Source organism: Papaver somniferum, chromosome 4 (assembly GCF_003573695.1).
Source record: "Papaver somniferum cultivar HN1 chromosome 4, ASM357369v1, whole genome shotgun sequence".
In the NCBI taxonomy this organism is placed as follows: Eukaryota; Viridiplantae; Streptophyta; class Magnoliopsida; order Ranunculales; family Papaveraceae; genus Papaver; species Papaver somniferum.
Genome location: NC_039361.1, coordinates 34920782 through 34936036, shown reverse-complemented (window position 1 = coordinate 34936036; position 15255 = coordinate 34920782). Strand labels below are relative to the sequence as shown.

General features: G+C 36.4%; 2 protein-coding genes across 5 annotated transcripts; one reads left to right on the top strand and one right to left on the bottom strand.

The window, feature by feature from the left end:
- Positions 1 to 238: 238 nt before the first annotated feature.
- On the top strand, positions 239 to 2192 carry LOC113275129. 4 transcript variants are annotated; one of them, XM_026524571.1, is made up of 7 exons: positions 240 to 623; positions 708 to 766; positions 857 to 890; positions 973 to 1051; positions 1532 to 1624; positions 1715 to 1828; positions 1950 to 2192. In XM_026524571.1, the coding sequence occupies exons 1-7, from the start codon at positions 454 to 456 to the stop codon at positions 2001 to 2003; spliced, it is 603 nt and encodes a 200-aa protein (XP_026380356.1). In that variant the 5' UTR covers positions 240 to 453; the 3' UTR covers positions 2004 to 2192. The 4 variants fall into 4 exon arrangements, with proteins under 4 accessions (XP_026380357.1, XP_026380356.1, XP_026380358.1 ...); XM_026524570.1 differs by having other exon boundaries at positions 245 to 623; positions 708 to 890; XM_026524572.1 differs by lacking the exon at positions 1532 to 1624 and having other exon boundaries at positions 239 to 623; positions 708 to 890.
- Positions 2193 to 2294: 102 nt separating this feature from the next.
- On the bottom strand, positions 2295 to 5509 carry LOC113275131 (proteasome subunit beta type-1-like). The gene is made up of 7 exons (XM_026524574.1): positions 5342 to 5509; positions 5145 to 5252; positions 4820 to 4901; positions 3515 to 3644; positions 3284 to 3426; positions 3112 to 3198; positions 2295 to 2641 (listed from the first exon to the last, which is right to left on the bottom strand). Exons 1-7 carry the CDS (start codon positions 5386 to 5388, stop codon positions 2567 to 2569), a joined length of 672 nt encoding a protein of 223 aa, XP_026380359.1. The 5' UTR covers positions 5389 to 5509; the 3' UTR covers positions 2295 to 2566.
- Between the last annotated feature and the right edge of the window lie 9746 nt (positions 5510 to 15255).

The following is a 15255-nucleotide window of genomic DNA, read 5'->3' as shown; positions in this document are numbered from 1 at the left end:
TGGTTAGTTGCTGGCCAATGTAGAGGGGAGGAATGTGCACCCTTGGTTAGATGGGGGTGCACTTAGATGCACTCTGAACATGACTGTAACTTTTATTTAACCTAATAATAAATATTTATTTTTCTATTAAAAATGAAAAATAAGGAGGGTCCCAAATAAGAATATATATGTGGATGATACACAAGAGTTCAGTCGAGAGATTCAAGACTCCGAAGTCCCACTCCCACCTACTTTGGGAAAGTACCCCGTCTCCCAGTGCTGTCGTCCATAAAGTATCCACTTTTTAGTAAAAAGTACTCCACTTTCCAACCACGAGTCAACCCGACTCATTTTATCCTATGGTCAAATAATAAACACGTTATTCAAACTCATTCATAACCGAGTTGATCACAAAAGTGAAGTCAGAGACGGCGACAGTGAGAAGAACTGAACAGAAATTACAGAACTTCAGAAATGGCATCCATGGTTTCATCCTCCCCATTAAAATCCAGCAATAAAAATTATACCTACACTCATTTCTACAACAACAACCCAAGTTCCAACAAAGGGTCTTCACGAATTTCCTACATCATCTTTTCTAATCAAGAAATCAATGAAGAACCAAACAAGCAATTGGGTCGTAGGTAAGAATTCCCTTTCTCTACCCTCTTTTTGATATTCAATCTCACCCATGGAGAACTAAATTTCATTCCAATCTGTTATTGAAGAGAAATTATATTGAGGACAAGTGAGATTGCTGTACTTGGAGCAATCTTCCATTTCGGTGGTAAAAAGCCTAACTATTTGGGTGTACAGAATAATCCACATGCATTAGCACTTTGTCCAGCTACTAATAATTGTATTTCTACTTCTGAAGATGTTACTGATCTTACTCATTATGCACCACCATGGTAATTTCTCAATCTCACCTTAACCATGTATTCCGGTCCTATATTGTTTTACTAATTAATGGTGTTAATTTTGGTTGTAAAGGAGTTATAATCCTGAAAATGGAAGAGGGAGGAAAAAACCTGTCAGTAGAGAAGAGGCGATGAACGAGCTCATCCTAGTGGTATCTATGACTTCCCTTCTCATTCGTCTTTTCTTTTGGCGTAACTAAGAAATTCACATGAACCTATCAAGTACATTCAATGTCTTGCGGAAGTATTCTTGCTTCCGAGGGATAATTTACACCGTTGGACCAATAATGCATGAATGAGTTTAAGAATTGTAGAATGTTAGAGGTACTGAAATGTTGGGTGTCAGACATTCTTGCACACATGATGATTTAGATGAGCTTCAGGTATAGCTGAAAGCTTTTCATATCACATTTTCTGATGCAACATTGGCCGAGTAGCTGCCACTGTTAAATTATGTGATCACTAGAAGGCATACACTAAGAGAACCAAATAATAATCACATTACTGTTATAGGATCATATCAAGTTTAGGGATTTTGACAACAAAGCTGGTTCAGCACTCCAGCTTAGGTCTTCTAAACAAGTGACAGTAGATGCTTGCACTGAAGAGTAACTTAGGTGTCACTTGTGCAGATAAAGTCGAAGAAACCAGATAATTTCACACCACGGATCGTGGAGAAGAAAGATGATTATATACGCGTAGAGTATGAGAGCCCAATCATGGGGGTACGATATTCTTTTAATTCCGAAGACATTTTGTTTTACTGAGTTTCTTTTCTGTGTCTGATCAATAATGGCAAGCTGCATATATTTCAGTTTGTTGATGATGTGGAGTTTTGGTTCCCGCCTGGCAAGAACTCAACGGTTGAATATCGATCTGCTTCTCGGTTCGGAAACTTTGATTTCGAAGTTAACAAGAAAAGAATCAAGGTAAACACAAGGCAAAAACCATTTTCTCTCCGAGTTTAGTAGTTTACAGGCATTCTGCATTTTCCTTTGGTGAAGTCATCAAGCAATGAATGGATTATCTAGTACTATTTTTATGTATCAGGCACTTAGGGTGGAATTGGAGAAGAAAGGATGGGCATCTGTGGGAACCTTCTAAGAAACTATACTTCCAAGGGCAGCAGTGAAAATTACAGTTCACAGGGACACATGGTCTTCTCTACAACATCGTTTCTAGGTTGAGAAGTGAGTTTGGACAAAACTCCTTTGGCTACCCGCTATCAGTTGTGTATTCACGTACCAAAAATTATTCAATAAAAATAAAAACAGTTATTTATTTGTTTTGGTATATTTGACCTGCTGGAGGGATGGTGAATGATGTTGGATTAAGCAAACTCAAGCTGCAGCTTATGGGCCTGAGCAAGAAAAATAATGAGACATGGACAATTCATAAGACAACCTCAAAAGGAATTCCTTAGAAATAAATATGCAAGCAACAAAATCCAATACATATGCACCTCTTAAACTCTGTTTCAGGGAAGACATACAGTCTCAAACAGCCTTTCCCATAACACTAATAAAAGAGCTGGAAGTTCAGCAGAAATTTGTTACTTTGAAAAGATAATCTATGGCAGTTGATTGTAGCAGTTACAGAAACTGATAAAACTGCAGTTTCTCGTGCTCCAGATCCACACCAGAAGGAACAGCACCAGGGCATACATACTAGTCTTTCCTGAGCTCAACGTACTCTGTTCTGGTACCTGCTGCGTTTACGACCATTATTTCAAGCCTGTCTCCCTGTACACCATGCATTAAAATGTTAAACATGAGGCGGGAAGTAGGGAAAACACACATTTACTGCAGTGCTCTTGATGTGTCTTTACTAAATCAAAGAAATTTCATTACTATTATGCTTGTGATCAAATTGGTCGCGAAAGCAGAGGAACCTATCTGTTACCCAAGAGTAGTTCATTTTGCTAGTATCTGATCACCAAGAAACGAGTTCACTTACTCTTTCAGCTCCATGATTTACTTCATGCATAATTCAATAACTGGAACTTCTAAGTTCCAACGGATTTAGCATCCGAAGCTATACAACTACCTGACACTTTAATCTTCATGAGGGATTGTAATCATATTCTATCGATAATTTATGAACAAGGAAGTTTATGAATTTTTGTGACAAATAGATTTCTAGCAACAAGCCAAGACCAGGTTTTAAGAGTTCAGCCAGGGATATGAAGAATACAAAGCAAGTGAGAACTTACAGTGTAGATATCTCTTTCAGTTGCAGATGCAAAAACATCTTTAACCAAATCAATTGCCTCTGCTTCTGATAATGGAGTCACGGCATCCTGTAAATTTAGGTCACATTTAGTTTCTCAAGTATACAAGATACAAAATTGAAACTGAAGTCCATAATGCGAACTAAAGTCATACCACGGCAGGTAACAAGAGAGGGCTGGGAGACTTCAGTTGATTATCCAAAACAGGCATGATAAGAGTAGAACCGGAACCTTGAGCACTGTAGCCAACCCTCTCATAGGATCCCACGGCATCATAAGTGTAAACACAACCCTTTCCTGAAAATTCATTTGAGAGAAGTTCAGAATTGTAGAGGAAGTACTGAACATGTCGAAAAATTCAGGTTTAAGCTGATAACCCCCTCACCTTCATTATCAAGGCCACCTAAGACGTTGAAAGCATAGTAAGGAAAGAAACGTTTGTAGTAGAGGGTATTGGAGAGCAGCTGCCCCATGGCAGGGCAGCTCACCTGCTTCCCATGTTGGTGCTGATAAATCTAAACCATGAAGACATAGATGACGCAGAAATTAGTATGCACTATAGACAAGAACAATCAATCTTAGAAAAAACTACAAGTCTACAAGTAATTGGTATCACTTTAAAGTGCTCAGCTTTGATTAGACTGAATTATGGTCTGGGATCTAATAATCAAGGTAAACAAAGTAATTCTGTAACTTGACCATACAGCATAGAAGGACGTTCCAACTCGTACATAGTTATAAACACAAAATATCACAGGTTGTTTTTAAAAAGGCCGCCTTGGGTGACAGTCCATTCTGCAATTCTGACTACTTCTTTCAATAAGTGAGATATTTTTCTCAATGCAACTCATGTCATACGAAAAAGATAAGCAGAGTTTAGAGAAATATTAAATATATCACCATATACTGGTTTTGACCAATATATATATATATATATATATATATCAAGTACTTGGATATCAGCAACTCTCTAGATTAGAAAACCAGGGATGTTACTTATAGTTGGCTTGGCTAATTGAAAGGTCAAATCCCTATCAAATCTCTAGATTAGAAAAACAGGTATGGCCTCTCTTTTTTTCATTCCCTACCATATTCTGCATGGTTGTCTACTAGTTCAAAGACAAATAACTCTAATATCCCTATCTGCGACCCAGAAAAGAAATATTTCCAGAATTTGGCTGATAAATTTTCACCATATGTGAAGTGAATTTCTAAGGAAGTCAAATCTAATCTAATCAACATTTTACTATACCCAACCAGCATAACAAAGAGTTAAACCAACTTTTACTATACCCAACCAGCATAACAAAGAGTTAAACCAACATCTACTGACTATGGCCAAAAACCAAAACTTAAGGTCACTAGCTTACTACAGGGATACAAAGATCATCACAAGCAAACCTAAAGCAAAGTATTTATGTTCTGTTAAATCATCACATTCATGATTTACAATGAGATGATAAGAGTTAATAAATGAAAGCGGAACAACTTGCAATCTATTTCATATCTTTCTGTGTGGCCAAATTCTTTCTGTATTTTTATTGGTTTATGCTTGCCTATGAGAGCACTTCCTGACTCAAGCGCACTCAACAAAACCTTTACTAATAACAGAAGCAAAGAAATAGCATAACCAATAAAAATAACAAACACTTTCACTAAACCTAATGCATAGTTAAGAGTTACAACTGACCAAGTGCTTTGCAGACAAGGCTTTCTGCAGAGCTTTCACATCTGCCTGAAATCCCCCTGATGCCATTATACATTTATCCGCCCTACAATTTCACAATAATTTGAGAAGTTTAGTTGCAATACCCAACCCATCTCTGGTTGAGTTCCAACAGAACCAAAAAATTTGATTTATAAAAATTGCCCTAATTAAAAAAAGAAGTATTTTTCAACTAAGATTTAGCCCATGAACTAACAAGGAAACAAAATTAGGGATAAATTTTACCATAAACAAAAACTAGGGTTTATAAAAAAATCACATAGAGAGAGAGAGAGAGTAAGCATCATACAATTTGCAAAGTTTGGAGTAATCTCGTGTAAGAATATTGTAACCAGTTGACATCCTCGTATCTGCTGCAATGACACAGTAATCTGCTCCTGCGATCCCAACACAAGTTCTGCAATAACAACAACAACCAAAAAAACAATCAGAGATCAGAAGTGAGTAAAATTAAAGAGAGATGGGTGATTGAGTTGAAGAACTAACCCTCCATTCATGTCATAAGGTTCAAATCGCTGTTGTTTGTGAGGCATGGCTAGGTCGAGATTACATAGAGAAGAAGGTGAAGAAGAAGGTGGGTAGGACTTGAGTTTCTGATTTTTGTTTTCGGGGAGAGCTTGCCTTTTATTGTTGTCGGCTTTTTCTTTTAACTCGAGAAAAGATAATTAGGAAAATCACTTTTACTAGAGGGAGACTTGATTTTGGTCTAGATTATTTGACTTCGGATCATCGTTGAGTGGATTTAAAGTAAGCTTTCCCTATAAAAAATACTAAACCCTAGCTAACATCCAGATCCTTGGTATTCTTTACAACTCAAACAGAAGAAAGAGAGATACTCTTCTGACGACTTCAAACCCTCAAGCCTCGGCAGAAAAAGTTTTTCTCTTCGTTGTTGACGATTTAAACACTATATGGTCAAGATTGTCAACCCTAAGTCAACCATAGTCAACCCTTGATTTTGAACCCCTTTTTTGATTCTATCTGATCTTTTTCTTTCAACCCTTTGTTTTAATCCTCTGGCTTTATCCTTTGTAGATTGATTTTTGGTCCAACTCTGATGTTTTTATATGTCTCTTCTTTTTTTATTTTGCCCTACTTTTCAATTTTTCATTTTCCCCTTTATCTTTGTCAATCTCTGGTTCTAATTGGTTTGTTTTCCTTTTAATGACAGCTTAATCTCCTCCCTGCTTGTTGCCACGCACTGGTGTTGCAGTAATGTCCCATCACATCTTGAGGTATAATTATAGTTGGCAGTTTCCAAGTTGGCATAATCAAAGTTGGATTTTTATTGCAGTAGTGCATCTGATTTTCATCCTTATCGGTTTCTCTCAATCTTATCTAATCTGGGGTTATTATAATGATTATCCTGCTTCACTTTTAGGGAAAAGAGTTCTTGTTGTTATCTTTACTTGGTCAGGAGCTTTGGTGTCTACAAAAATGTATTTGTGTTCTGATTTTTTTAAACCTTTCAACCATACTTATCCAACTAAGAATTTGACACATCCTACAAGTTTTCCTTATAAATACTACCTCAAACAATTTCAGTTTCTTTATATCCTTCTCTGTTATTACAACATCTTACTTTTCTTCACCCTTATGGCTAGAGCATCGGTGAATAACATTTCTGAACAGATGGAGGAAGTTTCAATCAGTGAAGAACCTATTAGAAGAAGGGTTGTTATGCACTCGAATACTGCAATCCTAACTGGAATTCGAGATTGGAGATATTGTCTTGCTGGTAAACTTTATGCCCCTGGTGTTATGATATGGCAAGATGTTGAACGAGCTGCCAGATTCATTTGGCCTCATTTGAGGAGGCACAATCAATGGTTGGTTCAGGTGCGTAGTTTAGAACCTAATGTTTTTGTTATCAAATTTCAAGTTAATGATGATAAAGAAGCTATTTTGTTTGGTGGGGCTTGGAATTTTGATGGTTATTTGATAGTCTTAAAAGATTGGAATTAACAATGGACTATCATCTCTTAGATTTCTCGGTTTCTCCATACTGGCTAGAATATAAGTACCTCTTACATGAATTCACTTATGCTGATATTTTGAGAATGCTTTGTAATATCGTTGGAGAAGTTAGAGTGGTTGAGCCTGATGGTGTTAGTCCTCCTACTTCCTCAAAATATAGAGCTTTAATTCTTATTAATGTCAACACTCCTCTTATAACTGGTATTACTGCTGCTAATGCTGCTGGTGTCACTAGGTGGATTGGTTTCTTTTATGAAAAACAACCTTACAGACTTTGCTCTGAGTGTAAGGTACCTAATCATGAAGAAAATGACTGTGCTGATATGACAAATCGAAGACGTGAAATGGAAGAGACTGTAAGAGGATTTGGTTTTGTTGAGCCGGTTTTACCTCCTCAAAGAAATCCTCAGCAAGAAGCTCAACTATTTTTACAACATGGTACTCAACGGAGAAACAGACTGCGTCAACCAATTGCTCTAGAAAAGCCGAGGCCTTTTGATGGAATGTGTTTATCCATCTTCTCGGCTACTGATTCTGATGCTGCAACTTCATCATCCTATCATGATCAGTCTCATCTTTTCTCTTCCGTAAGGCCATATTCTACACTGACAAGTGATGTTGCTAGTACGAGTGGTACGAAGAAGCGATATCGTTGACCCCCAACCTTGGTTATAACTCCTGAGAATCAACTTGAAGATGCTGAGTTTGATAGAGATGTTATTATTGTTGGAGAAACATCTTCTGTTCAAGATGATACTGCTACCGTTGAAGAGAATAATGTTTGGGACATTGCTGCAGCACATGCCCTTAATGCACAGAACAAAACTGATGCATGGCAACAGGTGGTTTTCTCAACTCGTTTATCTTCATTGAGTTTTCACTCTTTCCTTAATCTGTGTTGTTTTTTCCCTACCTTTTTATCTATCTTTTTCATTATTTACATCATGAAAATTCTGTCTTGGAACTGTCAAGGTATAGGAAACCCTCATACTAGAGACTATCTTAGTTTCTGTTTAACCAATAATGATCCAGATATTTTTTTCTTGTGCGAAACCAAAGCTCAACCCAATAATATGCGACTATATCTTTCTAGAACTAAATACCCTAATTATTGGTTTGATCCTTCTTTGGGCCTTTCTGGTGGTATTGCTCTTGCCTGAAAACAAGGAATTGATGTTGAAATAATGCACACTACCTCTGATACAATACATGCTATTGTACACACTCATGATAATAACTTGGATTTTTTGGTCACCTTTATGTATGGAGTGCGTGATGTTGTAGGCAATAACAATCAGTGGCAATATTTGATTGATATGTATTCTTCTGTTGATCTCCCGTGGGTTTTGTTAGGCGACTTGAACTTCACTATGAATGACTCTGAAACCCATGGTATTAATGCATCTCATCCTCATCATGCTAGACATGTTAGGAATTTTATTCAGCAAATGGGTCTCATTGATTTGGGTTATTCAGGAGCTGACACTACTTGGTCGAATCATAGAGATGGAGATGCTCATGTCTCTGTTAGATTAGATAGAGCCTTAGTGAACTGTTGTTGGATTAATAATTATACTAATGCTCATTTGCAACATTTAGTTCCCATTGCTTCAGACCATAGTCCTATTTTGTTACATAATGTTCCTAGTGCTAGAAAACACACTCCTTTTAAGCTATACAAGTGCTGGTTCCAAGTGGCCTCTTGTAAAGACACTATCCATCAAAGTTGGCAACAACAATTTAATGGATCTTATTCTTTTCAGTTATCAAGTAAGTTAAAATTCACTCGATTTCAGTTGCAATTGTGGAAAAAAATCTCTTTTGGGAATATTGAGTGCAATCTTCATAATATTCAGAATCAACTGCAACGTTGTTATGATGATAATTTGTCAGCTTCTCATCCTTTGATTCGACAGTTAAGTTATTCTCTTCAACAGTGGCTAACAATCCAGAAATAATTCTTTATGCAAAAGGCAGGTGACAAGTTTCTTAAAGCAGATAGGAATACATCATATTTTCACTCAATGGCTAATTTCAATAAAAAGAGATCCAACATTCAGGCTATTCAAGGGCCTATGGGTATTTGGTATGATGATCGGAGTAACATTGAGTCTATTTTTCTTAACTATTTTGTGAATATTTCAACTACTTCTAAGCCGCAGATTAATCAAGATATTTTGCAGTTGTTTTCTCCTTGTATCACAGAAAACCAAAACTTTCAGCTTATCCGAGTTCCTGATGCTCAAGAAATTAAGGATGTTGTCTTTCAGATTAGACATTGGGCTTCTTCGGGTAATGAAGGATTCCAAGCTGCTTTCTATCAACAATGCTGGGAGACAGTTGGATCTGAGGTAATCTCCATGGTTCAGTACTTCTTTACCTTCAAGCATATGCTCAAGGTTATAAATCATATATATCAAGTTCTGATACCAAAAACTCATAACCCTCAAACACCAGCTGACTACAGATCAATTAGTCTGTGCAATGTTAGTTACAAAATCATCTCAAAAATTTTGGCGAACCGTCTTAAACCTTTATTGCCTGTCATTATTTCTCCTACTCAAACTGCCTTTGTTACAGGCAGACATATCCATGATAATGTTATTATAGCACAGGAGATTCTGCATAGTATGAAAATTAAGAAGATAAATAAGGCTTTGGTAGGTTTAAAGTTATATGTCGAAAGCATTCGACCGGGTAATGGCTTTTTTTATTATCAATTTTTCGCCAAATGGGTTTTCATGAAGATTGGATTTCTTTGATTGATCAGTGCATATCCACAACAAATATTTCTATACTTATCAATGGTACTCCTAGTTCTTCATTTTGTCCAACCCGCGGCTTACGCCAAGGAGACCCTTTGTCTCCTTATTTATTTTTGTTCATCATGGAATCGTTTTCTAGACTTTTACACATAATGTTGATTCTGGTCTTCTCAATGGTATTAAAATTAACCACATTGTCTTCCTATCAATCATCTGTTTTTTGCAGATGATTGTTTGTTATTCTTTCAAGCTAATTCTGCTCAAATGAATCATCTTAGACATCTGATTCAATCTTTTGGACAAGCCTCAGGACAGGTTATTAACATGCAGAAGTCAACTTTGTTTTTTGGTAAGCACACTTCAATTCCTCACAAGTCTAGTATTTCTAGCATTCTTAATATGAAAGTTATGGGGTTGGGTGAAAAATATTTGGGCATTCCTCTTTTGATGCATAGATCAAGACAAAAAATTGTAAAGGTATTCTTGATAATGACTAACCGGTTACAGGGCTGGCATAGTAAAATGGTTAACCAAGCAGGAAGAACAACTCAAGTGAATGCAGTGCTGAGTACAATGGGTATGTTTCAAATGCAGATCCTTAAACTGCCAGAAACAACAATTCATCAAATGGACAGCATCCAAAGGCGTTACTGGTGGAATAATTTTACCAACGATCATCCACGACAACTTATTGGATGGAAAAAGGTATGTGTACCTAAAAGATTTGGAGGTCTAGGTCTTAAAAATTTAACCAATTACAATTTAGCTCTTCTTGCGAAATTGGCCTGGCAATTATTACATAATCAAGATGCTATTTGGGAAAAATTGTTGAAAGGTAAATATTTTCCTCATAATGATCTGCAATTCTTCCCTCCACCGGAAACTAACAATTCAAGTTGGGTATGGCAGAGTATATGTGTTGGGCTTGAAATTGTTCTTAGAAATGCAAAATGGCAAGTAGGTAATGGTACTCACATCAATATCTGGACTGCCAATTGGATTCCTTCCATGCAGACTGCAATTCAAGATTGGAGTGATATGAATACAAGTAATATTCAATGGGTTTCAGAACTATTTGATCCTCTCACTCAGCAATGGAATATTCTTGTTCTTCGCCTTTTATTTTCTGCAGACCAGGTGAACTCTATTCTCACTATTCCTTTACAATTAAATCAGGAGGATAAGTTGGTCTGGCCTTTTACTAGTACTGGTATGTTTACAACTGCTTCAGCGTACAAGATGCTTTGTGAAAAGGATTTGCATATGGATATTTCAATGGGTTTATCTCAGCAATTTTGGTTAGCATTCTGGAAATTGAAAGTACCATACAAGTTTCAGATTTTTATGTGGAAAGGAATACATGATGTTATACCTGTGAAAGCTCGCATTTTTAGGCATCTGAATGCTGATGACAAAATATGTGTTCTGTGTAGTATGAATCAAACTGAAGATCCGGATCATTTGCTACTTCATTTCTCCTTCTCTCAAGCTATATGGAAGACTTTTTTTCCTAATCAGTTCGTTTCCATTGTGCAGCATCCCTCGGTTCTCTCCTGGATTCAGACTTGGCAGCTTAAGGGTTCGAATATAACGATCAAACACACACCTCTAGCTGTACACTTAGCTCTCTGTATAATGCACTTCATTTGGAAACATAGATGTAGGGCTGTTTTCAACAATATAACACCCAATCATCGAACTGTCATATATCAGATAAAATCATACAGGGCACAACATCATTTAGATACCTCATTTGTTGCTCATGATCATTATCATTTACAGAACTACATCTGCCTTGGGTTCCTCCTCCTGTACAGTTCTTAAAGATAAATATTGATGCTTCATATAATTCTGAATCTTTGTTAGCTAGTATTGGTATTATAACTAGGAATTCTGCAGGGGCATATGTCATGGGAAGGGGAACATTGAAAAGAGCTATAAATATCGAGCAAGCTGAAGCCTGTGCTATGTTAGAGGCTATGCAAATAACATCTTCAAATGGCTGGTCTAATGTCATTTTTTGAGACAGACAATCTGAGTATCAGTAACTTTTTACAGCATCAAACTAGTCTTTGTCAGTGGCAGTGTTTACCTCTTCTTAGAAATTGTGTTAATATATGTAATAGTAACCCTGTGTGGTCTTGTGAGTTTGTTTACAGGTATTGTAATAAAGCTGCAGATGCTTTAGCAAAGGCAGCTCGAAAACAGAATTTATATGGGGAGCAGTGGGGTTATCCACCTGACTTAGTAATTCCTTACATAAATCATGATGTAAGTAATATGTTTATGTAATATAAAGTTTGTCTTTTGATAAAAAAAAATCCAGATACTTGGATTGTTAATTTGAGCCCTAATGTGAAATACTAAAATGGCAGATGAAGTAGAAGAAAAGCAACATGATGCAGAAATATTACCAGAAAATCAATCGGTTGAGGTAATTAACTTGTTTATACAATCTGCTCCATTTTCTTTCTCCATGGAATTAATTAGATTAGAGATGCAAGTTACACTATTTTTTATCGCCCCGGCTACGATGTGGTCGGGCCACATACATTTTAGATGTGGCCCTTTTTTATTTTTTGACACCTATCTAATTAAAAAACCCGCCTCCTCCAAATCTCCCTAACCATTACACATTTTGAGGAAAAGCAGGAGGTTAATCAAAGTAAAAAGAGAAACAACTCGGTAATAAAACTGTTTTTCCAACTTTATAATACGCGTCAGAATTTAAAGAGGGGCCACATGCTTGAAGTATGTGGCCCGACCACATCGTAGCCACACCGATTTTTTATATTAGTTATAAGCACATGTACACAGTGGCTACTGTCGGAAGATATATAACTAATGTGTTGATTATTAAGTATTACTGTGTTGATTATTAAGTATTGGAGTTGTTCTTGTAGTATTGTAACCTTTTGTATATCTCTAACCATTTTAAACTACAGGATAATCATCATCTCTAACCATTTTACGAACATATACAAATACAACCACTACCCACTTGCACTTTACTCATTCTTAGGTTGAACTGAGATATTAGATATCCTTTACTTTCTCTCCATAGATATTTCGAAACATGTCATCTGCCTCGTGTTGATCTTTGAAAATGGCAGCTGAAGGATATGTTTTTCCCTCTTATTGGTATCTCGCCTTAAGTACAACATCTGCATATCCTTTGAAGTTCGAAACTATTGCAAGTAGTTGTTCTTCGGATATAAAAACTGGTCGGCATATCCTGTAAAGAAAGAGCTGCTTTGATAGATGATCACTAAAGTCGCAACACAGATCGCTTAACGGAGTTCTCATACCATCTGAACGTTTGAATGGCGATATGGAAATTTAAACTCCAAAAACTATTTTTTTGACAGGGGGAAAGCTAATTATCATATCAACCCAATATTGACTAAAAGTCAAATATCTTAGATAAAATCAGTTTTTCCTCTAGTAAAAGTGGTTTTCTATGTCTTGTTTTCATTACTAGTTTGTCACCGTACGATGCATGGGTCTGTTTCTTGCATATACGGAATAAATAAGTAACCAATAAGTTAATATTTGAGTTGGTGTGAGAAAATAATACTCGGGCTGGTTTAGGTTGCTCCCATTTCGCTCGACACTACTACGGAGATTGTTTTTGCTTTCTTTTCCTCTTGCTACTAAGATGTTTTAGTTCGCCATGTTACCTCTCTTGCCTGCTCATGGATTTAGCAGCAGTTTGGAAAGTCTGTTCGGGAATCTCATAATCAATGTTTATTTTCAACTTTTCGAAGCACTTTGTCGCTTGTTACGCCCTTCCTCGTCTCTAAGTGCATAAGCATCCACTGTGTGCTTTTCCTCGTTTGGACCTCTCCTTTAATTTTAGGGCTACCATCCTATGTTCGATACCTTAATCTAGCATTTTAGATAAGATAGATAGATATATTGTTATGGTTTTTGGTTCAGCAGATAAATGTTTAGTACCATGAAAAAAGTTATTGGTTTCCATGTATACATTTATCGCATGCGGTACACCTAACCCAGAGGAATCTGTTAGAGCACTCTTCGGTCGAAATCACAAGTGTTTCAATATCAAGCTTATTATCGAAAAAATTTGGTTGATCAAAATTATATCTTGATTTCTAGTCTATTATTAGTTAAGTCTCGGATTATGATAGAAGATATAGTTGAGAATCGAACATCACTGCGATCTACCGTTTGAAGTCGAATATCAACCAAAGCTTTTGGAGAACTTCTTCAACAAAAAGGTAAGTGAAGACTTAACCACCTATTTTTCAAGTTATTCATCATTCTATCTATGAGACGTTGTCGCGTAACTAATTAGACTATCGTAAGCATATCAAGAATTTTGAGTCAAGTTTATCTTGGTAATTTGTCTCGAAATATATATGATTAAGCTTAATGAACATTTGTTCATACTTGATGAATTTGGGTTAAGAACAATTTATTGTTTATAATCTAAATCGTGATTCAAGATTATCATTCGAAAATACCTGGAACATTGATACGTGTCATTGAGGTTATTTGAGAATATTTCAAATTGATTTAGAGAGAAATATAGAACTACTGTAAATGTGGATACAGGACAGTATGCATACCAGTTCACATATTGGGAGAACTGTCATAGGACCGGAGTTGCAGTACATGTATTCAGTACACGTACCGATGTATCTATAGTCGACAACAACTTTTAGGTACGCGTACCCGGTATCCATACCTTCAAAACTCTATTGCTCGTGAACCAGGAATGATACGCATATTCGGTATGCATACCGTAAAAGAATTGTTGGTTCTGTAACCGGTGTGGTATCCATATCCGGTACGCAAACCGAAAAATTTCTCTGAGTTCCTAAGTCGTTTTTGTCTTAAAAGTACATATACCCGGTACGTGTACCATGACAAAAATAGTCACCAACAAGGAAGAGTACACGTACTTGGTACACGTACTTTCCATATCGAATATTTTCAGATGCACATAAAATTATTTCTGTGAGATAATTAACATTTGAATAAATCTCTAAAGACACAATAGCCATGATTGATCACATTATAACCTATGGTAGTGACTCAAACTTAAAGTCTTAAGTGTTAATGAAAATGATTAAGCTTATAGTTCAATCGGCTAGTTTCGACTAACCCCCCATGAACAATGTCTTTGTACACAGTTCGGTTACGGTTCATCCTAACCAGAGCGTATATCTTGATATGTCAATCTCATTTCAAAGATTCATCTAAAGGTGGATATTTTTTGCTTGGTTCCAAAGCTATCTTAGCTTAAACCTAAAGCAACATACTTTGAAAGTCTATAAAAGGGGAACTTCTCACAACTAGGATCTTTGAATCCTGACACTAATTTTGTGTGTCCTAGTTGTAACTAGAGTCGTCCTCTCCTTCAAACCCTTCTAGGGTTTAGCGATTAAAAAGAATTCATAGGGATTCGTGAAGCCAGGTCCAACTATTTCTTATCTTGATAGTTTGTGTATCCTGATCTTGTTGGATTATTGAGTTGCTCACTCGAACAAGATAGATAAAAATCGTAAATTTATCTTCGTCTCAGACTTTGTGATTCCACAGGTTTAATACTCTTGAGGTGAATAATAATCTAGGTTGCTCTTCGGGAAACATAAGTCTGGATTTTGAGGTTAGCTAGACTTTGTCTATCGC

What these genes read in the sequence shown, in the direction of transcription:
- LOC113275129 (XM_026524570.1), top strand. Translation starts at nt 454, where the DNA reads ATGGCATCCATGGTTTCATCCTCCCCATTAAAATCCAGCAATAAAAAT. An exon ending in TGAACGAGCTCATCCTAGTG is followed by an intron (nt 1,052 to 1,531) that starts GTATCTATGACT and finishes TCACTTGTGCAG; the next exon opens with ATAAAGTCGAAGAAACCAGA. An exon ending in ATGAGAGCCCAATCATGGGG is followed by an intron (nt 1,625 to 1,714) that starts GTACGATATTCT and finishes CATATATTTCAG; the next exon opens with TTTGTTGATGATGTGGAGTT.
- LOC113275131 (XM_026524574.1), bottom strand. Translation starts at nt 5,388, where the DNA reads ATGCCTCACAAACAACAGCGATTTGAACCTTATGACATGAATGGAGG. An exon ending in TACTCCAAACTTTGCAAATT is followed by an intron (nt 4,902 to 5,144) that starts GTATGATGCTTA and finishes GTGAAATTGTAG; the next exon opens with GGCGGATAAATGTATAATGG. An exon ending in AGGTGGCCTTGATAATGAAG is followed by an intron (nt 3,427 to 3,514) that starts GTGAGGGGGTTA and finishes ATGAATTTTCAG; the next exon opens with GAAAGGGTTGTGTTTACACT.